The 25603-nt window shown below is 62.6% G+C and overlaps 2 protein-coding genes across 2 annotated transcripts; one reads left to right on the top strand and one right to left on the bottom strand.

Annotated features, from left to right (window-relative positions):
- Positions 1 to 2866: 2866 nt before the first annotated feature.
- LOC122486768 (3-galactosyl-N-acetylglucosaminide 4-alpha-L-fucosyltransferase FUT3-like) lies at positions 2867 to 5173 on the top strand. The gene has a single exon (XM_043586324.1). It carries the CDS (start codon positions 3654 to 3656, stop codon positions 4803 to 4805), a length of 1152 nt encoding a protein of 383 aa, XP_043442259.1. The 5' UTR covers positions 2867 to 3653; the 3' UTR covers positions 4806 to 5173.
- A 2363-nt stretch (positions 5174 to 7536) lies between these two features.
- Positions 7537 to 21510, bottom strand: NRTN (neurturin). The gene is made up of 3 exons (XM_043586323.1): positions 21397 to 21510; positions 10716 to 10891; positions 7537 to 8103 (listed from the first exon to the last, which is right to left on the bottom strand). Exons 2-3 carry the CDS (start codon positions 10882 to 10884, stop codon positions 7679 to 7681), a joined length of 594 nt encoding a protein of 197 aa, XP_043442258.1. The 5' UTR covers positions 10885 to 10891; positions 21397 to 21510; the 3' UTR covers positions 7537 to 7678.
- Positions 21511 to 25603: the final 4093 nt, after the last annotated feature.

Below are 25603 nucleotides of genomic sequence, written 5' to 3'. Positions count from 1 at the left end.
GCCGTGATGCATCGGATGCCCCCCTGGGTGAGGCTTGCTGGCTGCCCTCCTGGGGCCTTCCAGAGTCCAGGGGGGCCCGCGGTGGGGTGGTGGGGTGGTGGGGTGGGGCACAGGAACTTCCGAGGTAGGTGCCAGGCCTCGCCAGACCTCAGAGCCCCCCGCGCCCTGGCCTCCATTGGTAACCTCGAGCCCTTTGGAGTTCCAGACCTGGGACTCTCTCTGGCCTGTCTGGTGGGAAAAGGACTTACAATGCAGGGAAGTTTAGGGCTGGGTTTTCATTTGGTTCCTTTCTTTTTTCTTTCTTTCTTTCTTTCTTTCTTTCTTTCTTTGTGGTTTTTGTTTGCTCGCTTTTTGTTTTGTTTTGTTTTTTGCCGATCTGTGTGGCTTCATAGCACAAGGGCATTTTTCATTCTGTTTCCAAGAAAAAAATATCTTGGGTTCAGTTTGGGTGGGAACCCCCCCCCCCCCCCCCCGTCTCCCCCCACCAAATCTGTGCTCCTTCAAGGTCATTGCCAAGGACCTCCTGTCTCCCAGGAGGGGTGCCACACCCATACTGAAAAGCACCGGCTACATTCATTTTCGCTACATTTCTATATTCATTTTCGCTACATTTCTACTTATTAACCTTTGGTGCAGGGCCAGAAGCCCTGAGACGCCCGGCAGCATATGGGCAAAGCTCTGTCCCTTTCCCAGTCCTGTCTCGGCTATCTCCTGAAAAGCCTGTGTGCTGGGTTCCCTTCCAGAAGTGTTGGCACGAATACGTGACTCTGCACTCCACTCCTTTCCATCATTCAAGGCCACCTGCCGGGTGCTACACACTGCCCCAACAGCTTTACCCCCCTCTGCCCGGGGAGCACTGGCCCGCCAGCCACCGAGGACATTTTCTGAAACGGCTTCATTGATCTATAATTCACACCCAGTACGATTCACCCATCTGAGGTGTACAATTCGATAGTTAACGTCATTTTAAGACTTTTTTTTAAATGTTTATTTATTGAGAGAGAGAGAGAAAGACAGAGTGCTAGTGGGGGAGGGGCAGCGCGAGCGAAGAAGACATAGAATCCAAAGCAGGCTCCAGGCTCTGAGCTCTCAGCACAGAGGCCGATGCACGAACCGAGGCACGAACCGTGAGATCATGACCTGAGCTAAAGTCTGATGTTTGAGCCACTCAAGAACCACCCCCCCCCCCCAGATGTTACATTTTAAAATAGGGGCGCCCTGGTGGTTCTGGCTGTTAAGAGTCCCTGTCTCTCTCTCTCTCTCCCTCAAAAATAAATAAATAAACATTAAAATGTAACATTGCCTGTCAAAATGTTACATCATGTTAGAAATTGTGGCAAAAGGTACCTGACTTAAAATGTGCTGTTTTAACCATGTCCCAGCGCGCGGTTCACAGCGGCAGTGCAGCCAACACATCGATTTACAAAACTTTTTTGTCACTCCAAATAGAAACTCTCTCCCAGGTAGCAAAGACTCCGGGCTCCCTTTCCACCCTCCCCAACCCCTGGTAATCTTTGATCTGCTTTCTGTCCCTCTCAATTTGCCTATTCCCCATGTTTCGTGGAAGTCGGATCGCGGAATCTATGTCCGGCTTCTCTTATAAGAGAAGGGCAGTGCCCTCAAGGTTCGTTACACTACTGGCAGGTATCAGACTATCCTTCCTTTTGAGACTGAGTAACACTCCCTGGTGAGGATGGGCCTCATTTTGTGTGCCCATTCATCCCTCAGAGAACATCTGGGTTGTTTCCAAATTATGGTGTTGGTGAATCATGCTGTTCGGAGTACAGGTGTACAAATATTTGAGTCCCTGCTTTCAGTTCTTTTTTGCAGACCTCAGGGAGTAGGACTGCTGGCTGCAAAGGCAACTAGCTCGAGGTTTCTGAGCGGCCACGGAGCTGCTGTGCTACATGCGTAATTTTGTTTTACATTGTTTAATGTTTGTTTATTTTTGGAGGCCCGAGACAGAGCAGGAGCGGGGGAGGGGCAGAGGGAGAGGGAGACACAGAATCCGGAAGGCGCTCCAAGCTCCGAGCGCTGTCAGCACAGAGCCCAGCACCGGGTTTGAACTCACCAACCGGGAGATCATGACCTGAGCTGAAGTCGGTTGCTTAACCGACGGAGCCACCCGGGCGCCCCCGTAATTTTTTTTAATTTTCTACCAGCTGTATTAAAAAGAGTAGAGAGACAAGGGGCGCCCGGGTGGCTCAGTCAGTTGGGCGTCTGACTTAGCCTCAGGTCACGATCTCACGGTTCACAGGTTCCAGCCCCGCGTCGGGCTCTGGGCTGACAGCTCGGAGCCCGGAGCCTGCTTCGGATTCTGTCTCTCCCTTTCTCTCTACCCCTCCCCTGCTCACGCTCTGTGTCTCTCTGTCTCTCAATAATAAATAAACGTTAAATAATAAATAAATAAGCATTTTTTAAAAGATTTTTTAAAATCACCTCTGCATGCAACACGGGGCTCGAACGCACGACCCTGAGATCAAGAGTCGCCTGCTCTACTAACCGAGCCAGCCAGGCGCCCCTACTTTGTTTTGAAGCAGTTTTTGACTCACTTTTTCAATTGAAATTAGCGTTAAAGACTCTGTTCCTCAGACACGACGGCCACATTTCAAAGGCTCCATAGCATTATGGGGCTGGCAGCCACTGGATCAGAGGCTGCAAACACAGAGCGTTGCCCCGATGGCAGAGGGCCCTGCTGACAGTGCCTGATGTGTGGACAGAGTGGGGGACGCGTTGGGGGTTATGTCGAGAGGGAGAGTTTGGGCTCTGGGTCATGATGCCTGTGGCTCAGTGTACTTGGGCGAGACATGCATCAGTCTCTCCAAGCCTCAGTTTTCTCATCTAAAACGGGGGACGGGAGGGGCTGGGCTGAAGGAGGTTGCTGGGGCAGAGACAAGGTTCTAGATTTCTCCTCTTGCGGTTGGGGTCTGGGGTCTGCGGTCTGGGGGGACTTTGTGACCACAGGCGGGCACAGGAAGGATCCGGGAATGCAGGGACGCGGGCGGGACCACCCAGCACGGGACCAGAGGGGCTATCTTGGAGCACTACTGAAAGAAACATTGAGTAAATCCAACATCAGGTTCACGCTGGCACCTCTAAGCACTTCCTTTGCTCTCCCCACAAACCGGCCAGGCTCCCCGTTCACGGCAGACCTCAGGATTGGCTGTTGCTTTGGCCAGGAGCCAGGAACGCCCTGTGCCCGAAGCTCTACTCTACCTGGCGAGCTCTCGCCTAACCTTCAAACCCAAGCCCTTTGTACCCCTCCTGGACAGATCCCCGGGTTCAAGCCTCCACTCCAGGGCACTGGGGAAGAGGCTGGGACACTATGGGAAGGGCAGGGTCAAGGTGGGACCTGAGGGCCCTTGGGACCAATGCCACCTCCCTGGGGACCCCTGCCCACATAGGTTATGCGGCCAGGTGGCTGGAGACACTGGGCTCAGGGCCAGGCGCTGTCTGCTGGGACACCAGCGATGCCGCTGTCTCCCTCTGAGTCACCTGGCCTCAGTTTCCTCAACCGCAGAATACAGGTAACAACAGTGCCAGCCTCAGGACTCACGTACGTCACCTGGCTGACACGCTGGTGACCCACGATTGTCTTCTTTGTTATCAACGATGCCGTCTCCACTCCCCCCTCCTCCCAGCTGCTCTGACCCATGGATGCACTCGGCTGGACCAAGACCCGATGGCCCTGGCAACAGTGTCTCCTCGGGCTGCTGCTGCAACTGTTTCTGGCTCTGTGCTTCTTCTCTTACCTGCGAGTGTCCCAAGACACGCCCTTGTGGTCTGCCAGGTCGGGGGCCGATGCGGCAGAAGGTCTCGACGCGGCTCCCAACGGGTCCTCAGGGACGGTGTCCTCCCAGGGGGCGCCCTGCCCGACCCCCCCTGGGTCCTCTGCCCGCCCGCCCCTGGTGCTCCTGCTGTGGACATGGCCATTCAACCGCCCCGTGCCTCTGTCCCGCTGCTCGGAGCTGTGGCCGGGCACGGCCGACTGCCGGCTGACTGCGGACCGCAGCGTGTACCCTCAGGCGGACGCGGTGCTGGTGCATCACCGCGAGGTCAGCTACGACCCAAGGAAGCAGCTCCCCACGTCCCCACGGCCGCCGGGCCAGCGCTGGGTCTGGTACAGCATGGAATCGCCCAGCCACTGCGCACAACTGAAGGCCCTGGACGGATACTTCAACCTCACCATGTCCTACCGCAGAGACTCGGACATCTTCACACCCTATGGCTGGCTGGAGCCGTGGCCCGGCCAGCCGGCCTCCACGGTGGTCAACGTCTCGGCCAAGACGGAGCTGGTGGCCTGGGTGGTGTCCAACTGGAGGGAAGACTCAGCCAGGGTGCGTTACTACCACCTGCTGAAAGCTCACGTCCAAGTGGACGTGTATGGGCGCTCCCACAAGCCACTGCCGGAGAAGGCCATGGCCCAGCAGCTGTCCCGGTACAAGTTTTACCTGGCTTTCGAGAACTCCTTGCACCCCGACTACATCACCGAGAAGCTGTGGCGGAACGCCCTAGAAGCCTGGGCCGTGCCCGTGGTGCTGGGCCCCAGCAGGAGTGACTACGAACAGTTCCTGCCCCCCGACGCCTTCATCCACGTCCACGACTTCCAGAGCGCCGAGGAACTGGGCCGGTACCTGCAGGCGCTGGACAAGGACCACGCCCGCTACCTGAGCTACTTCCGCTGGAGGGAGACCCTGCGGCCTCGGTCATTCAGTTGGGCCCTGATGTTCTGCAAGGCCTGCCGGAGGCTGCAGCAGGACTCCACCTACCAGACTGTGCCCAGCATAGCTGCCTGGTTCACGTGAGCTGGCCGTGCCGGGGCGGGGGTCGCCCCACACCACACCCCTGGGGACACACCTGCCGGGACGCGGGTGGCCGGGGAGCTCGCTTAGCTGGGGCTTCACCCGCTGGCCACCTCTGCCGCCAGGAGACCGGCCCGGGCCACCTCTCCTGCCAGGGGCCTCCCCCCTCCCCCGGGGGGTCTCACCCACTTGCGAGGAGCCTCACCCGCTGGGGACCCCACCCACGAAGGCACTCAGGCCCTGGGGAACCGGCCTGGGGGTCCCACCCGCTGGACGCGGTTCTGCTGGGTTTGCTTGTGGTTGCCCTTGCTGTTGTTAACCGCCTGTGGGGTGGCAGGTGGGCAATATTGGCACCAGTCTCCAGATGGGAATGCTCCCAGGAAAACCGCGGTCTTCTCCCTTCTTTCACAACAGTGGCTCCCACCCCAGGGTGGCTCTGCCCTCCAGGGCACACTCGGCCAGGTGCCGTGAGGCTTGTGGCTGTCACAGCTGGAGATGGGGCGATAGCCTCGAGTGGGTGGGGGGCCACGGATGCTGTGCAACAGCCTAGGGTGCCCAGGACGTCCCCCACAACCACGGATGGCCTGGTCCCGGATGTCAAAAGATGGAAAAGCCCCCGAGGTCAAGCCCATCAGGCAGTGGGGAGTGGGGACCAGGCTGCCTGGGGGGTCACTGGGGGCCAGGGGCTGTCCGGCGAAGGAGGGGGGAGGGGCGGGTGTGGTGCCGTGTGAGTAGTCGGGCGGGCTTGTGTGACATGTGGCGACCGTGCGGGGCGGGGAGCGTGACCATTGGCGTGAGTGTCCCCGCTGTGTGTGGGCGAAAGCCAGACCCCATGTGCTTTACAGATGAGCGGTGACCTTGAGGTGTCACTCGTAGCGTGCAGTTTTGACCGTGACGACTGAACGCATGTGGGAGGGCCGGGCATCTGTGTGTGATCTGCTCTGCCGAGCCCCATGTAGGTGCCCAGTCTCAGTGCGTGCGTGTGCGTGTGTGTGTGTGCGTGTGCACTATAGGGAACCCAGCCCCAGGGATCTGTGGGGGCCGCCGGGTATATACTCCAATTCTCTGGTGGTCTGGGCCAGCGCCCTGTGGTTGGGATTCTGGAACTGAGTGGGAGATGAGGAACCGAGGTGCCAGGAGGTCCTGACAGGATGCACACACTCGCTCCTCCATCCACACACACGCGCGTGTGCACACACACACACACACACACGGTCATCGGGCTTCAGGGGCCACAGACCTGGGCTCCAAGGTCGATTTTCCCACTGTGGATCCTGGGCTGAGCACCTTCTGTCTCTGTGGCTCAAGGCCATCTGGGATGGGGAAACTGAGGCTTGGCTTCTGCTTCAAGCAGATAGGGACCCCGGCTGCTTCTCTGCCACGGCTGAGCTGAGTCAGCCCAAACTAACAGGAATCCACCACCCCAAACCTCAGAGCCAGAAGACTGCACGGGTGGGCGGGGACCCCATCCAGCCTCAGCTCGGAGACTTCCTTCCAGGCAGACCACCCATGGGCTGGGGCCTGGCTGCCCGCCCTGCCCTCGGGGCCCCTGGCAGTCCTGCCCGTTAGCTGCCTTCAGTGTGGCCAGCTGCAGCTGGCGACCTGGGCAGCAGGGAACTAGGGATGTTCCCGCTGGGCTGGATGAACCTTCCTGGGGCACCTTCTGATTTGGTCCCTCCAGCTTCGGGATACGGGACTGGGTCTGGGAGGGACATGGTGTTAGAAGGTGGTCCTGCGCTCTGCTGTGTGGGAGAGGACAGGGCCCGTCTCTGGGAAGAGTGAAGGAGGGAAGGGGCTGTGCCCTAGGGAGCCTCGGTGGGGCTGGGGGTGAGGGAAGAGGAGAGGGCAGCACATCCTCAGGAAGGCTGTCTGGGGTGGGGAGGGGGCTGCCCCTCCAGAACCTCACTGGGAGGTCCAGGAGGCCACGGTCCACGCCCTCTGGTCCAGGGTGCCAGTCTAGGGGCCCAGCACCCGCCCCCTGCCCTGCCCTCCTCCAAGCCTGGGACCCCCACCCCTCCCTACGGTCTGGGAACCCAACACCCTGGGGTGTCCCAGGCTTGCCAAGCATCAAGGTGACACCGCGGGCAAACCTCAACAGCGCGCCGGGCTTTTTCTGTCCTCCCAGGGGACACGTTGTTAAATCCCCCCGGAGCTCCAGCCAGGGCTTTTATGGGCCCAGGACCTACGTCCCCCGGGACCCGCTCTGCCCGGGCAGGCGCCGGATTCGGGCTGGACAGGGCTGGCGCCCGCCCCAGACCTATCCCCACAGGGAGATGGGCAGCGCGCATATATTTTTAGCTAGTGAAGGAGATAGTGCTCGGTTCCCTCCGGTGGGGGCCCACCGGCCTGAGGAGGCCCTTTAGGGGAGGGAGGCCGGGTCCACCTGGACCTCGGACTCGTCATCCGCCTTGGGATCTCTCTTCCCACCCACAAGCTCGCCTGACGGGGCGGCGGACGAGGGACACGTCGGGGAAGGGGCCCGGGGACCTGCAGGCGAGTGGGAAGGACGGTCCCGGCTGACGTTGCCCCCACTCGCCCCACTCGGCTCTTTGTCCCACGGGGGGAGGACCCTCTTGTCCACCTCCTTTCCCCCAAAGCCCACGGGATCCTCCCACCATCCAGCAGGTGGAGCCCGCCCCCGCCCCCATTCCCAGCGCGGCTGGCGCCTTCTCCCCCCGCCCTCGGGTCCCTCGGAGAGGTGGGCACCCCCGGCACGCGGAATCACGACGCACGCTCCGCTTTCCACACTTTATCTGGAGCGGGTATCGGACAGTCCTGGGGCCTCGACGGCATCGTCTGCGCGGGGGCAGTCTGCGGCCGCGGGGCCTGCCCGGCGGGACGGTGGGCGCCGTCGCGCCGGCGCCGGTGAGGTAGGGTCAGACGCAGGCACACTCGCGCGCCGACAGCTCGTGAACCGTGTGGTAGCGGCTGTGCGCGTCCAGGAAGGACACCTCGTCCTCGTAGGCCGTCGGGCGGCAGCAGGGCTGCGCGCGCACCCGCTCCCGCCGAACCCGCCGCCGCTGGCGGAGCCGCCGCAGCCCCAGGTCGTAGACGCGCGCCGCCGCCTCGCAGGCGCCTGCGCAGTAGCGGAACAGCACCGTCTCGTCGGACGCGTAGCCCAAGCCCAGCTCGCTCACGCGCACCTCGAGCTCGCGCAGCCCGCACGGCCGCGTCCCCGACCGCGCACGCGCGCGCCGCCGCCGGGGCCCCGCCCGACGGCGCGGACGCGGGGGCCTTCCGACCCAGGGCGTCAGCTCGCTCAGCTCCACCGCGTCCGGGGCGCCCTGCAGCAGTGCGCGATCTGCGGGGACAAAGGGCTGCGTCAGCGGGTGGCTGGGGGGGGGAGGGGGGCACGCCGGACCCTCGCTGTTCCCCGGCAAAAACAGCCCCGCGCTGGGGCGCTGGCGCAGCTGTCGCATTCCCCCACCCCCTCCACCCTCTCTGTGCACCCTGTCCCTAAGCACCGTTGCACTGGGACTTTTTCCCTTTCACAGAGCTGCTCCCTCCTCTTGGCAGGGAAGGAAGGGAGCACTCAGCTGGGGGGTATCCTGGGCCAAATCCCTGTCCCTGATTGGGTCCCCCGCTGGCCCCACTCCTATGCTGGGCTGTCCCGGGGAACCGGCACACCCTTTCTGACCAGTGTTGGGGAGCTCCACACCAGGCTTCAACCGCTCACCCTTGGTTGAGCTGTTAACGAGTCTCTACGTCACTTTTTGGCCCCCCCCCCAAATCCCCCCCCCCCCCCGGCCCGCCGCCCCGTTCCTCCTGTTCCACTGCGTGGTGGGACTCAGTTTCTCCATCCACAGTACTGAGTCAGAAGTCTGGGCTTCAGCACGAGCAGAGGAGCAGCAGGCCTGCATGTGAGGCCTTGCGCGTGGCACCACCTAATGTCACAGCCACCCCCGTGGTACAGGTAAGGAAATTGGGCATCCAACCCGACAGAGACTTGCCTAAGGCCACACTGTTAGCAGGTGGCAGAGACACAGACAAGCCCAAACAGCCTTCTTCCCGCCTCCATCGTGTGCCCAAGTTTGGCCCCCATCCAGTCCTCTTCTCCCACGGTCGCCGGGAGGTGCTCCGAGTCACCGATTCCCAGGGCCCCGTAGCCTAAATTGATTTCCCCAGCGGCTGGGCCTGCCCCAGTACCCTGCAGCCTCAGGACAGAAGTACAGACGTGGCAGTGGCAGGTGGTGCAGACTGTGGGACTGCAGGGAGGGGTTCCCAAGCCCTCGGCAGGCGACGTCATACTTGTGGTTGGGAAGGGAGATCCTGAGTTTAGCCCCCTAAGGGCCCCCAGGCCGGCACCCCCGGCTCCCAAAGAAATAGCTTACGGCGTGGCCCAAGTGGGAGAGTCTGTCTGTTCCCGGGGGGGGGGGGGGGGGGTCTCAAATCCTAGTTCTGCCACTTTCAGCCCTGTACTCAGGTAGGTGATGGCCCTGCTCCGGGCCTCAGTGTCCCCTTCTGCTCAAGGAGGCTCGTAGGGTCCCTGCTTTGGCTGAGGCTGGACAGTGGAAAGCGTGGATCCGATGAGCATCATGTATCCAGTTCCTGAAGTCCAGGGCAGGACTAGGGGGGGGCTCTGGGGTCAGGTTCAGGCCTGCCTCACTTAATGCTGCCTAAAACTCCACCGTGTTGTGCCCAGCCCTAAGGTATACATGTAGAGAGTTTTCCAGATAAAGCACAGATGCCCAGTTAAATTTGAATTTCAGATAAACAGTGAATAATCTCTTGGTGTTGCTGCCCTGCCTCCCTCCAGCAGGCCTGGCCACCGGCACAGGGGCTGGAACAGAGGGGTGAGGTCAGCAGCAGCTTCTGCCCTTCCCCCTCCCACCGCCCCAACCGTGAAATTTCGCCATCAGCGCATTGGTCTCGGGGCCTAACACTGGGGCTCTGAGGGGAGTCCGTGGTCACTCGCTTCCCTTAGGAGGGCTGTGCCCAGGGACGGGGTCCGGGGAGGAAATCACCGGCCCACGGACCGAGCCCCTTCCCGGTGCCTGAGATTTCACCACGGGTGTTGTGCCCTCAGGTTCTGGAACACTCGCGTTTTGGGGCCTCATCCGGGGTGTCTGGGACCCGTGTCCTGGAAGTTCTTTGACGCCGCAGGAAGAAGCGGCCAAGCGGCCGACGGAAGTGGAGCCCGTGCCGCCGGCTACCCTTGTCCATTGTAAGCACAAGAAAGGAGGATTGTGTGGGCCCACAGGGCCGGCGAGGACTTGCACGCGGGCGTGCCCGTCGCCCCACCCACAGGCCCGTTGCACGCGCCCAGACCTACACCTCGGTCACCCGCGCGGCTCCGCGTGGGCACGTGCGCGCGCGCGCACACAAGAAGTGGGACCCATGCCGGGCCCATGCCTGGCAGGAGGGCAGAGGGCAGGGGCCTGGAAGGAGTGGGGAGTTGGGCCGTGGGGGCCACGCCCCTCCGGGGGGGAGGCCGTATTTCAAGCCTGCATCCCCCGCCTTCTAGTATGTCATCTCTCCCAACTCCTGTCTCATTGTCTCTGAGCCTTTATGCCTCTGTTTCTCTCCCCAGTTCTAGGTCTCTCGGGTCTCCCCCTCCGCTTGGTCTCTGTCCACCGGGTAGGTCAGTGGGGACTCGGGTGCAGCCTCCGTCTCCGCACACTCCCCGCTGTGCGGTGGGGGCCTCCGGGCCCGATGCCCAGGTCTAATCTCCATCTGGTCCCCTGGTCCCCTCGGGGCCAGAGCCTAATTCCTTATGACAGCTGAGCCAAGAGACCCCCCGCCACCCGGTTCTCAGCCACCACCCCCGCCCCCATGCCACCCCTGCCAGGCCGCTGGGAAGACTGGCACCCCCCACACCCCATCTAAATAAGCCTCCGTGGCCCCTGCCGGAAATTCCACCGTTGTGCCCGCCCCTGGATCCCGCCATCTGACCCGCGACGGGGAGGGGCTTACACTGGGCCAGACGGGCGATCCGGGCGTCCAGGGTGCGAGGTGGCCGGCGCAGTGGGGACAGCGCGGGTCCCAGGCGGTGGCTGAGGAGCAGGCCGTCCCGACACATCCAGATGGAGAGCACGGAGCTGCAGAGCACCGAGGCTAAGGCTGCCGCCTTCCAGCGCTGCATACTCGGCCTGCGGGCACGGGATGGGCAGCCACATGGCCTCCGTCCGTCTTTCAGGAGACAAACGGGCACGGGGCACTGGGCCAGACACCGGGGACATGGTGGGGCCCCTGATTTCAAACCACTTCTGCTTAATGATCAGATATAACATTTAGAAATGATTCATCTAGGAGCCACTGAACAAGGTTGTGAAAAATGCTGCCAAGGAAAGGGGTGGGCGGGGTGCCAGGGGGAACGGGGGAACCACCCCCACCTGGGCCCCACCTGGGGGGTCCCACAGTGCTCCCCTGAGGAGCGTGGAAAGCTGAGACTTGAACGATAGTAGGAGTTGGCTAGGCAGAAGAGAATGGCATCGCAGGCGGGGGAACAGCCTGTGCAAAAGTCCTGAGGCTGGACTGAGGTTGGCCAGTGCACCCGGGAGGCTGGGGTGGGTGGAGCCCAGTGAGCCTGGGGGAAGACTGGAAGGAGAGGAGGCCACTCCCAGCAGGGGGCACTGTGGGACCAGGGTGTGGTGGAGATCTGGTGATTTACAGCACGTTCTAGGAGGCAGGATCCCTGGGGTTGAGACTGTTCCTCACATAGTGAGGTCCTTGGGAGTGACTTCCTGTCCCTCTCTGAGCCGGGGTCCCCCCGCCCCTCCCCAGACACATAAACTGATGCCCAGAAGGGGCATCCATGGACCACAGCTGCACTCGACCCACCCCCAGGCTTCGCACAAGCTGGTCCTTCCTCCCAGAATATTCTCTTCCCCTCCTCCTCCAAGCCCCCCATTCCCCTCTCAGTCTCCGCCTGGAGGGCGCCTCCCCGTGGAAGCCTTCTGTGGCCCCTCATACTCCCCAGCCCCGGGCGGCGCAGGTGTGCACCCTCTGGGCCACCACAGTGCCCTGAGCTCCCCCCTCCCCCCCCCCCCCGCCCCGACCCCTTTTAGGGCACCGAAGACTCCCTGCTGGGATCGCCTAGACGAGTCCGCCCTGAGTGCACACAGTAGGTGTTTCACGACGCATGCGCACCCCCGCCCACCCGCGCCGGGACCTCTGCCGGCCGCTGGTTTACATTCCCAGCCTGGCCGTCTGGTGCCGGCCCGCGCGGGGCCTGGCGTCCGGCCCGGTGTAAACATTTGCACGGAGCGCTGAAAGCCGGGCTGGACGCGGGTCAGCAGCGCCTGTGCGCGGCTGTCGGGTGCCGGGCACCCCCGCGCGCGCACCTCGGGCCGCTAGTGCTGCCGGCCACCGCGCGCAGCCGGGATTTGCGTGAGATTTGCACCTCGGTTTTGCATGGGCGCCGCCCTGGGTGGTTAAGCGCAGGGCGTCTGGAACCGCCTCTCTCCGTCCCCACCCCCGCCCCCGCCCCGTGGAGGCGCGGGCGCAGGACCTACAGCCGCCACCCAGCAGCAGGGGACATTAATTAAGCGCCTGCTGTGTAGCAGACCCCGTGCTGAGCCCACGAAGGAGGCGCCATGATCGCCGTTTTACAGCTGGGGAGAATGAGGCCCAAAGCAGGTAGGGCCTTACCCAAGGGCACAGCTAGGAAAGCATCTGGGATTCGAACCCGGGGTCTTTGGCGGGACCCACACGCATGGGCTGTGCTGTGCTTGGGAGCGGATGCTGGGTCATCCTGAGGGCTTGCCGCTTTGGGGGTGTTTGGTAGGGCCGTTTGCGCGGCTGTCGGTGATGTTGGTGGAGAATGAGCTTCCTCCCCCACAGGGGGCGTGCAAGCAACCTGGGGCCAGCCTGGAGATCAGAGGTCACAGGGCTGTGCCGGGCACGTGGGAGGAACAGCGGTGACCCATGTGGCTGGAACAGAGTGAGTGAGGGGGGAGGGGAGTCCGGAGAGGGGCCCGGGGCGGGTCCCGCAGGGCGGCGGGGCCGCGGAGAGAATATTTCATTGTCAAATTTGTACAGCAAGCGGGAGACACCCCCCCCTCCCCCGAAGTTGTCAGGTGCCCACACCGCGCCCCTTTGCTCTAAAAGTGCCCCTGCTTTATGCCGGGTCCCGGTGGGCCTCACCTGGGCAAGGCCCTCTCTGGACGCCCAGCACCCCGCCAGCTCTCACACCCACGTTTTGAGGCGGGGAGATGGGGGGTGCCTCAGTTTCCCTGTGAGGGTGAACGAGGCCCCTGCATGATGCCCGGCTCTAGTCCTGTTTCTGCTCAGGGCTTCCCTCGGGGTGGGGGTGAGGGGGTGGGACGCTGCCAGGCCCGGTGGGACTCCGGCCGTGAGAAGGCCAGGCCACGGGAGCCCCTGGTGTCCTTGGAGCCACGGGACCCCCCGGAGTCCTGATGGGGGCCGGAAAGCAGAGGGCCGAGGCTGGAGGGGGCCAGTAGGCGCAGCTGATAAGCGGCTGCTAACAATAGGCCTTTCAGCACGGGGGTCACCCAACTGGTTTGTCTCTGGCTGGGACCTGAGCCAGAGGGGTGCCACGGGTGTGGCCGATGGCTCGGGGAGGGGCCGGTGTCCACCATCAGCCTCTCGGTGTCGTGGAGCCCCCGGACCTGGAGCCGTGCGCTCCCAGCACACGTGGGGGTCGCACGCTCGGCCTTCTTGTCCTCGGAGGCACGCTTGGGTGTCCTCACTCCCATACACACCCAGACACGCCTGCCTGCGCCCGCTGGGACCGGCTGTCCCTCGGCCACTCAAACACGGTCCCACTGATGCTCTGTTTTTACACTCACCCACTCGAATCGATGGGCCTCACGCACTCGGGTGTTTCCACACACGTTGGGACTCGCACGACCACCCCATCCCACTCACTCGCGTGGCTGTTCTCACATCCATATACAAAGACGACCACATTGATGGGCTGGGGCATTTTCGCACACATCCAGCAACATTATTACACCCCCAGGCATGTTCACAAGTCTTCCTCAAGCAAGATGACACCGACGGACAAAAACGCGGTCAGTAACTCGGATGTGTTCACACCCCCACCTGAAAACGTGGTGACACTCTCGTTTTTGAACACAGTCACCAGCTCAGCCCGTTACACGGCACGGATCACCACCGGGGTCACTCCGTCCCGCTACTCACGTGCTCGAACCCCCACCCCGGGGCATGTTGCCACCCACACCCCCACGCTCTGACAGCCACGCTCACACCGGCCCACACACTTGCACGCTTTCACACTGGTACGCCCTCACCCAGGATAGGCCGGCTTCGCTTGCACCCGATCCGGGGAGCTGTCACCCCCCCGAGCGCTCACGCTCCCAGCCACTCGGGTGTCCTTAGCCTCTTGCACCCTTGGGGGCTCCCACACCAGCATTTTCAGACTCTCCCGAAAGACACACGTCGTCTCCGGCATGCTGCACGGAGAACGGGCATGGCCGCACATGCACGCATTGCACGCACGCACTGGGACCTCTGCGCGCCCAGGGACACATACCTGCAGGCTCATGGGTATCCAGCCGCGTGTGCATCCTGGCCTGGGGCCTAACTGGGGCCGCCCGTGCTTGCTCCTGCCACTCCCACACCCCGGCCACACACTCACACACATGGGGGCACACGTGTGAACACCCGCTGGTGTTGTCAGGCGGTCAGCTCTGGACGTTCTGGGGGCGAGCGAGCGGCATAGACGCGGAGTGCCGTGAGTTAGGTGAGCGGAAGGGAGGCTGCTGACCCAGGAGCGAACTGCCCCGTCCTGACGACTGGTACACGGCCCAGGTCCACGCAGCTCGGGTGCCTCCCACGCTGCCCAGATGGGGCCCGGCCAGCGGTCTCTTCTCAACCTTCAGAAAATATCCCGACCCTGGGGAGTCCTCACTGCCCAGGGACGGGAGCGTTCTTAGGGGCCGTGACAGTCCGAACTTCGCCATTGGGATCAAGGAGGACTTCCACATCTAGCCGGAGGCCACAACGTGCCCAGGGCTGGGAGGAGACTCAGAGAGGGGTGATGAGTAACCCAAAGTCACACAGCCAGACAGGCGCTTCCGATCACCCAAGGAACAGCCAGGGTGAGGGTGTGGGCGTGTGGGTGTTTCTAGCAGCTTCCGTGCTAGTGCCAAGAATGCTGCTCATTATCCTGGTGTCCAGGGAACGCCCTGAGGCTCCACCTTTCCATGGAGCTTCCCAGGAGACGCAGGCCAGGCATATGTGTTCCTAAGATCAACAGCCTCCTTCCTGCAGAACTCCTGGCCTCAGGGAGGCACCTGCTTCATGCTCCTTCCCAGGGAGAGGAAGGCTGGGAGGGGACCCTTCCCTCCGTCCACTCATCTCTGCAGTCCGAGGGAGGCCTAGAAGCGGGGCCTGCCTGCATCTGGCAAACTCCTACTCATCCTTCAGAGCCCTGGCTCCCACATGCCCTCCTCCGGGAAGCCATCCCTGCTTCCCCTCTTGGATCCCCAGCCGTGGGTCCCTCCCTCTTACCCAGTCCTGCTGGCATAGCGTCTGGGTCCACAGCTGTCTTCTCTGGACTGGGGGATTTGGGAAGGACAGCCTGGGCCGGGTTCTTTCAAGGCAAGGGCAGGCAGGCTTCCGTATTTCGATTCACAACGGCACGCACCTGCTCCAGCTCTGCAGGCCCCATAGTTTTGCTCACAGGTGCCTCCCTCCGCGTCCAGCCTTGTCCTTCTCCACCTCACCCCTGGACACATCCCCGACCTTCCTACGGGGGGGGGGGCATCTCCCCGAAGGGGGCCACTCAGCACCCAGAACACTAGCGAGGACCCAGGGGAGCCTGACCGGTGGCTGCTGGGACCGTCGTCACTGCCCACGGGCCGAGCAGCCATGAGGACGGATGTGTGGGCGGCCCGCACGTAGGGTGAGCTTGTGAGAAGAGGCTTGCAGATCCGGGGTTCTAGATTCTAGATTCCAGACAGGCTGATTTCCGATCCCTGCTCTGCCTCCTCCCTGCTGGATGCCATGGGGCCAGCTGCTGCCGCTCCGAGCCTCAGTTTCCCCATCCGTACAACGAGCTGCCCGAGACACCCTCCCACATTTGGAGGGCCATCTAATTCAGTGAAGTCCCGCAGGCCCGGCCAATGGCAGCAGGCTGGGCCTCAGACAACGTGCTGGCACGCTTCCTCCCTCCACGCGGACAGCTCCAGGGCTGGTGGCCGGGCCCGTTTCTAGGGCAGCCCGGCTCCTCTCCGTCACCCTAGATGGTTCCTGGAGGTCCCACTGATGGGGAAACTGAGGTCCCAGCAGGGGCAGGACTTAGGTTCTCTCAAGGCAGGACTCAATGGTCCTGCAAAACAAGAAACAAATTCCGCAGCCCACAAAAATGTGCCCCCTCCCTGGGAGGCCCCAGGGCCCAGCCCCGCCCCTTGGTGGAGGTGGGGAAGCCAGGGCAGCCGCGAGCCGGCGACACACATCTGGGGGTAAACCAGGAACATCTGGCTAGCACAGCTGGTTCCGATGCTGCGTCTGCAGGGGCTGGGGGCCAGCCTGTGGGGCGGCCTCATGGGGGGGGGGGGTGTGCAGTCACAAACACCCCCAGCCAACCTTCCAGGCCCAGCCAGAGGTGGGGGCCCAGGCCTCTCTGCTTCCCCCAACCCAGAAGCTCTCTGTTGCCTGATTGCTAGAACCATCGCTGGCTCCCTGCTACTCTGAGAATCAAGTCTGAGCTTCTGAGCTTGACTTCAGGGGCTCCGGGTCTGTCTTCACCCAAGCGAAGCCAATGGATGTATAGACAGAGTGACTTCTGGGGACACCTGTGCTGGTGGGGTAACTGTAAGAATAGCTAACACCAGCACTAGTGAACAAGCCTACCGCTGTTGATTTTTTTTTTAATGTTTTAAAAAGGTTTATTTATTTCTGAGAGAGAGAGTGCGAGCGGGAAGGGAGACAGAATCCCAAGAAGGCTCTGAGCTGTCAGCACAGAGCCCGATGGAAGGCTCGAACTGAGGAACTGAGAGATCATGACCTGAGCCAGAGCTGGACGCTTAACCGACTGAGCCACCAGGTGCCCCTCTTTCTTTTTCTTTTCATTTATTTTATTTTATTTTATTTTATTTTATTTTATTTTATTTTATTCATTCATTCGTTCATTCATGGAGTGAGTGAGGGAGCATGAGTGGGGGAGGGGCAGAGAGAGGGAGAGAGAATCCCAAGCAGGCTCCACATTCTGCTGGAGCCCCAGGTGGGACTGGATGTCAACCGTGGTGAGATCATGACCCAAGTGGAAATCAAGAGTCGGAGGCCTAACCCGCAGAGCCGCCCAGGCGCCCCCTACTGGCGCTGTTCTAAGCACTTTCCTCATAGTACCTCAGTGAGGTATGGACTATTTCCTCTCCATTCCATAGTTGGGAAAACCGAGGTCCAAAGAAGTGAAGGTATCGGCTCAAGGTCAAGCAGAGTGTAAGTGGCCAAGCTGAGATCTGAACACAGATGGTCAGGCAAACTCCTCCTCATCCCTCAAAGTCCCAGCCCCGATGCCCCCTCCACACTCTTCCTCACTATACCGTATGACCTCTCTAATAACAACAATAACAACATCAACGCCCTGCCACGTGGGCTGTTATGTTAATTTAGTGCCAAACAGTGTGCTAAGTGCTCTCCGCGTGTTTAATTGTGCCCACAAACCTTGGAAAAGATGTTGGTATTTCCCACACGGGGAAGCTGAGGAGCAGGGACATAGAGCACCTTGCTCAAGGTGACGCAGAAAATAAGTGGCTGAGCTGAGGTTGAACTTAGGTCTGACTCTGAACTTGTTCTCTCGAACGCCTCCACGGTCCCTGGGACCTGGGTAGCAGGGGTAACGCTGAGGGGCAGGGGGGCAGTGGGAGGGCATGACAGGTCCTGCTGTTTGGGAGAAGGTGGGGCTGAAATCCACAGGAGTAAGAGGCTTTGGCAAAGACACGCAGCACCGCAGAAAGAGCGAGCCCCCCCACGCCACATCAGCACTTATGGAGTGCCTACTGTGTGTGGCACCCGGCGGAGAACACGGGCTGACCAAGGCTAACCTGGGCCGCACCCCTGCCACGCTCCTCTGCATCCAATCAGGGAGGGGGGGTCACAAGTGAGAAATAAACAAGGTAATTGAGATGCTGGCAGTTCCAAGAACAAAATGAAACAAGGCGAAGTTATAGTGACGGGGGGGGTGGGGGGGGCGGCCTTTAGGTGGAGTGGGCAAGGGGGGCTTCTCAGAGGAGGCGGCATTGGAGCTGAGACCAAGTGGAGACTTGGGGCGAGTGTTCTAGGTGGAGAAGCTGCCTAGGTGTGGGGAGATGAGGGCGGGGAGCCGATGGGGCCGTGTGACCCGCGGGACTCGGTTCCCCACCGGCGCCTGGAGTCCTCTTCCAGAACCTGCGGCTACGCAGGTGTGTTCTCAGGGAGGCCGGGCTGGGGAGCCTGTGCGCTGGGGCCCCCAGCTTTTCAGACCCGCCACTTCCGGCCCCGCCCTCTGCGTGCGGCCGGCCTGTAAAATTCCCACCTTGACCACACCAGACTGGCCAGGCTGGCCCGGGGCTGGCCTTGCAGGCGTCCGGGGCGGGCAGGAGGGGGCTCCCTGGGGTGGGATAACAGGATCAGCCTAATTAGGCCTGGCACGGCTGAGCAGCTGGTGTGGGGCCCGGAGGGCGGCGCAAGGGACGTGGGTCCTCTGCAAGTAGCCCGGACGGTGCCACTCCAAGCTGGCCATTAGACAGAAGGGGGACCAGAGGCACAGACCTCAGGCGTGACTCAAACCCTAACGCTGATTTCCTGGGAACCAGGGCACCTGAGTCCCCGGAGTTCAAATCCTGCTTCAGGTCCCCAACACACTGAGCTTCTGAGCCTCAGACGGTGCCCTCTCTCTAGGCCTCGGTTTCCCCAACTGGGAAGTGAGACCCACCTGTGGCAGGCGGGAGCCCCTGGTCTGATTTCTTCCGGCAACAGCCCGAAGCCCGGTTTCCCTTGGATTTGAAGGGAGGATCATTCTGCTCCTGGATACTTTTGCTGAAGTGCAAGTGTGCCCGTTACCTCCCCTGAAAGTAACCTCCCAAAGGTGTCTGGGGACAGGAATGGTGCGGCCGTTGGTGGCAGGGCTCCTGGGCCTCGTCCTTCGAGGAAGACAGACGTAGACTCAGGGTAGACCCAGAGTGAGGAGCCAAGGGTGTACCTCAGGATAGGGGGATCAAGGGTGACTTCCTGGAAGAGGGGCACTGGGGCTGGGGCTGTGAAGGATGAGTAGGAGTTTTCCGAGTGGGAAAAGAAGGGGAATTCCAAGGAGCAGGAATTGCACACGCAAAGGTCTGGCTGGCTGGTTCATCGGGAGCCTCTGATCCCCCCCCACCCCCCACCCCCCACCCCCAGGTGTATCAGGCACCAGGCTTGTCTGATCCCGTGCTTCAACCCAGCACACAGTAGCTCGATGCTTGGGAGATCCGTGGAGCATGAAGGAACGATCCCCTGGCTAGCCCGGCCTGAGTTTCCTCAGCTGTGAACTGGGGAGAACCAGCCTCCTCCTGGGCCTGCCCAATGCTTACTTGGTGCTCACTAAGCAGAGTGAAGACCCCATCTTCCCTCCATCTCCCCATGTGGGCCTCCCCCCAGAGGCCCAGACTCCCTGCTCCACCTTGGGGACCAGGAAGGATGCATCTGCAGAGGAATCTATAGCCTCAGCAAAGAAGGCTGGGCCCAGTGATGCCAGAGGCATTAAAGGCCCATTCCTCTCGCCTCTGTGTTTCCAGCCCTAACCTCCAGGAATCCGTCCTTGAATGCCCCAGCCCAGTTCTCCCTGTGCCAACCTTTCAGAACAGCCTCTCCCTCCCACACTCACCTAGACACCCTGGATTTTCCGAGACCGGCAGGGCCATTTTCTGCCTCCAGATCTTTGCATGTGCAGTTCCTCCTGCCTGGAATGCCCTTTCTTTTCCCACTTGGAAAACTCCTACTTATCCTTCACAGCCCCAGCCCCAGTGCCCCTCTTCCAGGAAGTTTCCCTTGATCCTCCTATCCTGAAGGAGACCCTTTGCTCCTCCCTCTGGGCTCCACCCTGGGTCTACGTCTGTCTTCCTCGAAGGACGAGGCCCAGGAGCCCTGACACCAACAGTCAGCCACACCGTCACCCTCCAACAAACATTTGTGGGAACAATCTCTTGATTGTGTCCTTGTGCCTGGCTGGAAACTCGTTTCTTCTCCTGCCCCAGACTCTTGGAAGCTATATCCTCTGCTCCTTTCCCAAAAACTGAGGCCTGAAACCTAAGGGGACAGCACTGATCGCAGAATTTCAGCCAGTGTGCCCTGCCACGGAGGGGGGTGTTTCCTTTTCTTCTCTGTACCCCTAGAATTAGCTCTTTGCAGCTCGTCACTGGGAGTGGTCTATAAAGCCCGGGGTTGGGGGTGGGGGCCTTCAGAACCCTGAACCTCAGGAATCCAAGGATGAAGGGAATGGGGAGGGGTGTCCAAAAGGCCCCAAGGCAAGGGGTTAGGGTGGGGGTAAACTGGTAAAGCTGGGAGTCGTCCCTCCACTGACATCCGCCTAGACCAGTCACGCCCCATTGGGGCTTCCTCAGCCTGGGGCACTTGAAGACAGACAAAGAGTGTCATGGAACACAGAGGGGAGGATGTTGGGCAGAGAAAGGGCAGGGCGGGCAGGCAGGAGTGAGGAAAGTCAGGGGTCTGGCCTCCAGCAACTCCCCCCCCCCCCGCCTCCCAGGACCCTGGCCCTGCACCCCAGATCCAGGCTGGGGTCCCAGACTTGCAGGTCACCATAGGCCCGCTGAGCCCAGCAAGTGAGGACACCACAGTGCACGCTGTTTCTTGGGGGAGAGGGTAGTGGCGCGCCAACCCCTGGAAGTGGCCGTTGCCTTCTCCAGTCCCACCCCAAATCCACCCACTGTCTGCAGCCACTTCTGCCTAATGACGCCTAGCCCACAAACTGCACCTTCTGGGAGAACTGTGAGACTATCCTGAGCAAGAAATGCCTTTTCTAAAAAGCAAGGAAGGCACGGCCCCCTCTCCTTCAAATCCAGGCTTTGCCCTTAAGGGACTACCCTCCCCCCCCCCCCCAATAAGGGTTTCGCGCCCTCTTGTGGCTGAACAGGCGGCTCCAGGAGCCGAGAGCGCCGGGCCCTTACCGGAGGACACCGTGTCCCCGGAGGCGGCGGCGGCTGGAACGCACCACTGACAGATGTTTACTTCTGCGGGCAGCTGGGCCGCGACGGCAGCTCCGCGGCTGGGGTCTGCGGATCAGAATGCCCGCCCCCCACAGCCCCGTGCACACCACAAGGCAGCGCGGCTGTCTGGGTCTCGCTCTCCTGGAGGCTGGCGAGAGGATTCGGCTGCCCCCGCTTCAACCCCTGTTCAGACGCACGCTTGGGGGTCCAAGGAGGCGGAGGCGCTCTCGTCCCGTCGGACAAGGACCCTGGCCAGATCCTGGCTTGGAGAGGCACCTAAGATCGCCCTGCCCACCTCTCCCCCCGGCCGTGCGCGGACCTGTCGCCCCCTTGACCCCACATTCATACACATACCGGTTCATGGCTGGAGGAGGGAAGCCACCGGTCTATCCCGAGCCCCAGTAAGCTCCCAAACCTCCGTCCAGGGGGCCGGTCCCCCCTCCCACCACCGGTGCCCTGCGGGTCCCCCGCCTGCCCCTGCTTACCTGCTCGGGGTGCCCGACTACCCGTCAGTGGTGGCCGCGCCTGCCGCCCGCGCCGGCCCCAGCCCCTGCCCCTGCCGCCGCGACCGCCATCCGGGCCGCCTGGGCCCGCGGCGCCCGGGGGGGCCCGGGCCGGAGGGGGCGGCCGCGGAGGGGACGCGGCGCGGGCCGGCCCATGGGGCCCCCCCGGGCTCGATCAGCCGCGGGCTGCGGCCATCCCGGCCGGGCTGGGGCTGGGGCTGGGGGTGCCCTGGACGGCCGGCGGCTCCGAGAGCGCTGGGTGCGGGGGCGCACGGACGGCACGGGCGGCCTGGGCGCGCGGCGCTGGGCTCCGGGGCTGCGGCGCGAGGGGCCGAGGCGCTCGGAGCGGCTCCACCGCGCGCTCTCCCGCCGCCTCCGCCGCTCCCGCCGCGGACGGCTTGGCCGGCGCGGGGCCGGGGGCGGGGCCGGGGGCGGGGCCAGGGGCGGTGGCTCGGGTTTCCCGGGACGGGAGCCGCCCCCGCCTAAGGGCGGGGGGGGGGGGGCGGGAGGAGCGCAGGTAGCTGGGGTGCAGAGGTGAAGGTGATCTCCCCGGGCCCCGGAGACAACGGCGGCGCCCCTCTGGGAAAGCCGGGGCCCCAAGACGTCCCCACAAGGGCCCCCTTCTGGGAAAGGAGGTACAGCGCCCCCGACGCCAGTACCCGCGGCTTTCAGCGCCCCACGCTCGGTTGAGGATCTGGTTTTACTGCCAGGCTCCCAGGTCCTGCCTGGTTCCCTTCCGGAAGGCAGGGCCCCAAGATGTACCCTCACCAAGGAAGCCCTTGAAGGAAACTCCCAGAGTAGCTGCCCCCTAATTAGCCGTTTTCCACCCCTACTCCAGAGACCCCGACGGCGCATCTTCCATGAATCTGGGTCCCCAAGAAGCACCCCGCCCCCAGATCCCCCTCCAGGGAATTAAGAGTTACAGCACTACCCAAGACGGCGGTGACAGCGGCCCACGATCTCCTCCCACCCCACTGATGATTGTGGGGTCCTCCCAGTCCTGCTCCGGGTCCTCTTTCCAGAAAGCTGAAGAAGCCCCCACCCCCCCCCCCATGACAAAGCCGTTCTAAGGAACTAAGACCTGAAGTTTTTCCCCGAGACAGTGATCGATACCCTAAGACCGATGATACCCTCCTCAAGTGGCCGTTCTCCCCATTCTGACCTCAGAGCCCTGCGGGGGATCCCTTTCCCACCCCAGGCGCTCCACGGCGCTCTCCTGGGAATCAAGACCCCGCGCTGCCCCTCCCACCTGCGAGCCCAAACCCACCGCGCCCCCTCCTCGACGGCTCCGCGTTCCTAAAGCGCCCCCTGGCGGCCCCAGCCGACTCAAGGGGGTGGGTGAAGAGGGGGGGTGGGCGGGGCTGGAACCTCCGTGGCCCCGCCCCACCCCGGCCTAGTTACCGAAAAACACCCGCCCTCGGCCCCCGCATAGGGCTTTTTCCCGCGCGGTCCCGGCCGCCTCCCGCGTTCCTTGGGCCGGGTGTTCTGGTTTCTCTCTACTGCCGCCCGATTTCTTGGGGCCTCCTCACTCTGGCCCAGGCCGCCCGCGTTCCTCTGATGCCAGCAACCCTGGGGTTTATATGGGCGTTAGACCTTCCTAGGACCCGCCGCACACACGCACCCTCCCCCCACCCCGCCCTCAACACACACACGCGTGCACGCACGCACACCCCCCAAAGGGCTTGTACAGGTTGCATCACTACGCGGTGATGGGGGGACGCTCAGGCAGCCTCACCCCCTGTACGGGGGCTCATGGCGGCGTAGGATGTCCGGGTGTGGGCTCAACGAGCAGGAGTGTGCCGAGGCGTGAGCGTGTGGCTAGAGTGGGGGCATAAGGATGAGCAGGTATCAGAGAAGTGGTGGCATCGGGTCCGCCCGGTCCTGGTCCAGGATGGGAAAGCCAGGTGTCTGCTCCCTGCGGCCTTGGGCCGATACCGCTTGTACGTGCCTCAGTTTCCCCATCTGTAACACGGGGTATTATCAGTAGATCCTAGTAGGGTTGTAGTAAAGATTGAGTTAGTAAACGTGAGTAACCATGCCTTGCTGGTGGTGAGTGGTGCCCAAGCGCCTGCCATTATTTTTTTTTAATTTTTTTTTAACGTTTATTTATTTTTGAGACAGAGAGAGACAGAGCATGAGCGGGGGAGGAGCAGAGAGAGAGGGAGACACAGAATCAGAAGCAGGCTCCAGGCTCCGAGCTGTCAGCACAGAGCCCGACGCGGGGCTCGAACTCACGGACCGCGAGATCGTGACCTGAGCTGAAGTTGGACGCTTAACCGACCGAGCCACCCAGGCGCCCCAAGCGCCTGTCATTCTTGTCGTCACCGTGTGCAGTGACACGCACACCCTGGCCTGGAGACAGAGGTATGGCACCCATGACCATTCGCACGGAGACCCACCCCAGATCTTTGATCCAGGCAGGGTCACGCCCAGGGCCATCCTTGTTCTCACAGTCCCGGGACACCCTCATGACAACAGCGCTGACCCTACACACACAGGGTGGCCGCAGTCACCCAAGTCCTTGCCTGAGGACAGGTCCGGGCACACACACAGGTGTCCTCACTTCGCCTCCAGCCGGACACTTACACACATGGACCCAAAGCTCACACTGCTCCCTGACACACACACACACACACACACACACACGCGGTTCCCAGTGGAGACACAGACCCAGGTAGCTCACTGGCCCTCGAAGTGGCTCCTTGATTGCTCGTGCATATTTACACGCCACCCGGCACCAATACATACAACTCGCACGGACACACGCGTGGGCGTGGCGCGTGACCCACTCCACACCCACTGCGGGCACGCGTGGCCGCACGGACACAAGGCACTCCCCCGCGCCGTGCACGCACACAGCCCTCGTGGGTACTTTTCACCCAATAACTCACGACACACGCACCACCCCGAGTGTGCGGTCGCCACCCCACAGCCACCCCCACATGCGCGCGCACACGCGCCGGGCCAGTCTGGGAGGCGTCGCCCCTCGGCGCACAGGCAGCGCAGCCAGGAGCCCACCCCCCGCCCCACAGCCACCGTTAAGCTGTCACCAGCTGCCCCTTGGCCACCTCCCGCTCGCCCCGCGCTGCCTGTCGCCCCCTCCCCGCCGTGGCGGGGGCCATGGCGGTGGGGGTGTGCAGACACATGGGGCGCAGGACACACACATGTGCCCAGCATGTGGACGCTCGTAAAATGGTCGCCATGGCAACAGCAACTTGAAAGATTCGCCTCTTCCTCCGGGGTGGGCAGGGGCAGGGGCTCCCGGCGGAGGCCACGGTGGGTGGGGCGAGACGGAGGCAGGAGGTGGGACACCGGGACGCCCTCGGAGACCCCGTCCCACTCAGGCCCCCAGGAAGCCTGTTCTGCCCCGGCCAGCGCCACGGGGCCACGGGAGACGCAGGTGCACTCCCTCCTGTCACCCTCACACACCAGCGCGTCGCCTCACACAACCCTGCACCCCTGGCCGCTCTGTGGCACCAACCCACACACTTCGTTACCCCTTGGCCAGGCGGTGACAGACACCCCGTCACGCTGGCTGACTCACACGGCAGCTGGGAACTGGGGCGCCGTGGGCGCGCCCTCCCTCCGGCCCCCACCCCCCTCAAAGGAGCTGTCTGGGCCCGGCTGCCCGGGAGGCCAAGGGGATCCAGGGGCCGGTTCTATTTGCAGGAAACACGGGTATTTACGACGCTTTATTTTTAAACCCTCCTTCTCCCAGATCGTGGCTGCTGTGGGGCGGGGGTGGGTGGAACCGAGCCTCGAGCGTCGTCGCGCATCTAGTGCAGGGGACTGCGGTCTCCCCAGCACACGGAGAGGCGCAGGGAATCCGAGGCTCAGTGAGGAGCAGGGGGCACTCGGCCCCTGCGGTGACAGGAGCCTGCTGACCCCAGGGTCAAGGCCGAGGCGGGGGTGGGACAGCACAGGTGCACCCAGAACCCGGCTCTGCCACCTGCCTGGCCTCCGTGGTGTTTGGCTGGGAATCAGTTCCACGCACTCACTGCCTCCTCGGATGTCTCCCCCAGGTAGCTCGGGCAATGCCCCCGCCCCCCACACTGCTCTGTGCTCGCTGGGCAGTTGTGAAACCCAAGGACCAGAGAGGTCAAGAGGCTGGCCCAAGGTCACACAGTAGAGAAGAGGCTCCAACCTGGGGCCGGATGATTCCAGAACATTCAGCCCCTGCCCTGGCCAC

The sequence above is a fragment of the Prionailurus bengalensis genome, chromosome A2 (genome assembly GCF_016509475.1).
Source record: "Prionailurus bengalensis isolate Pbe53 chromosome A2, Fcat_Pben_1.1_paternal_pri, whole genome shotgun sequence".
NCBI classification, from domain to species: Eukaryota; Metazoa; Chordata; class Mammalia; order Carnivora; family Felidae; genus Prionailurus; species Prionailurus bengalensis.
The sequence above is the reverse complement of the archived record's forward strand: the minus strand, read 5'-3'. Positions and strand labels throughout refer to the sequence as shown.

Coding starts and splice junctions, on each gene's coding strand:
- LOC122486768 (XM_043586324.1), top strand. CDS start 3,654: ATGGATGCACTCGGCTGGACCAAGACCCGATGGCCCTGGCAACAGTGT.
- NRTN (XM_043586323.1), bottom strand. CDS start 10,884: ATGCAGCGCTGGAAGGCGGCAGCCTTAGCCTCGGTGCTCTGCAGCTCC. Junction 8,104..10,715: donor GATCGCCCGTCTGGCCCAGT/GTAAGCCCCTCC, acceptor TTGTCCCCGCAG/ATCGCGCACTGCTGCAGGGC.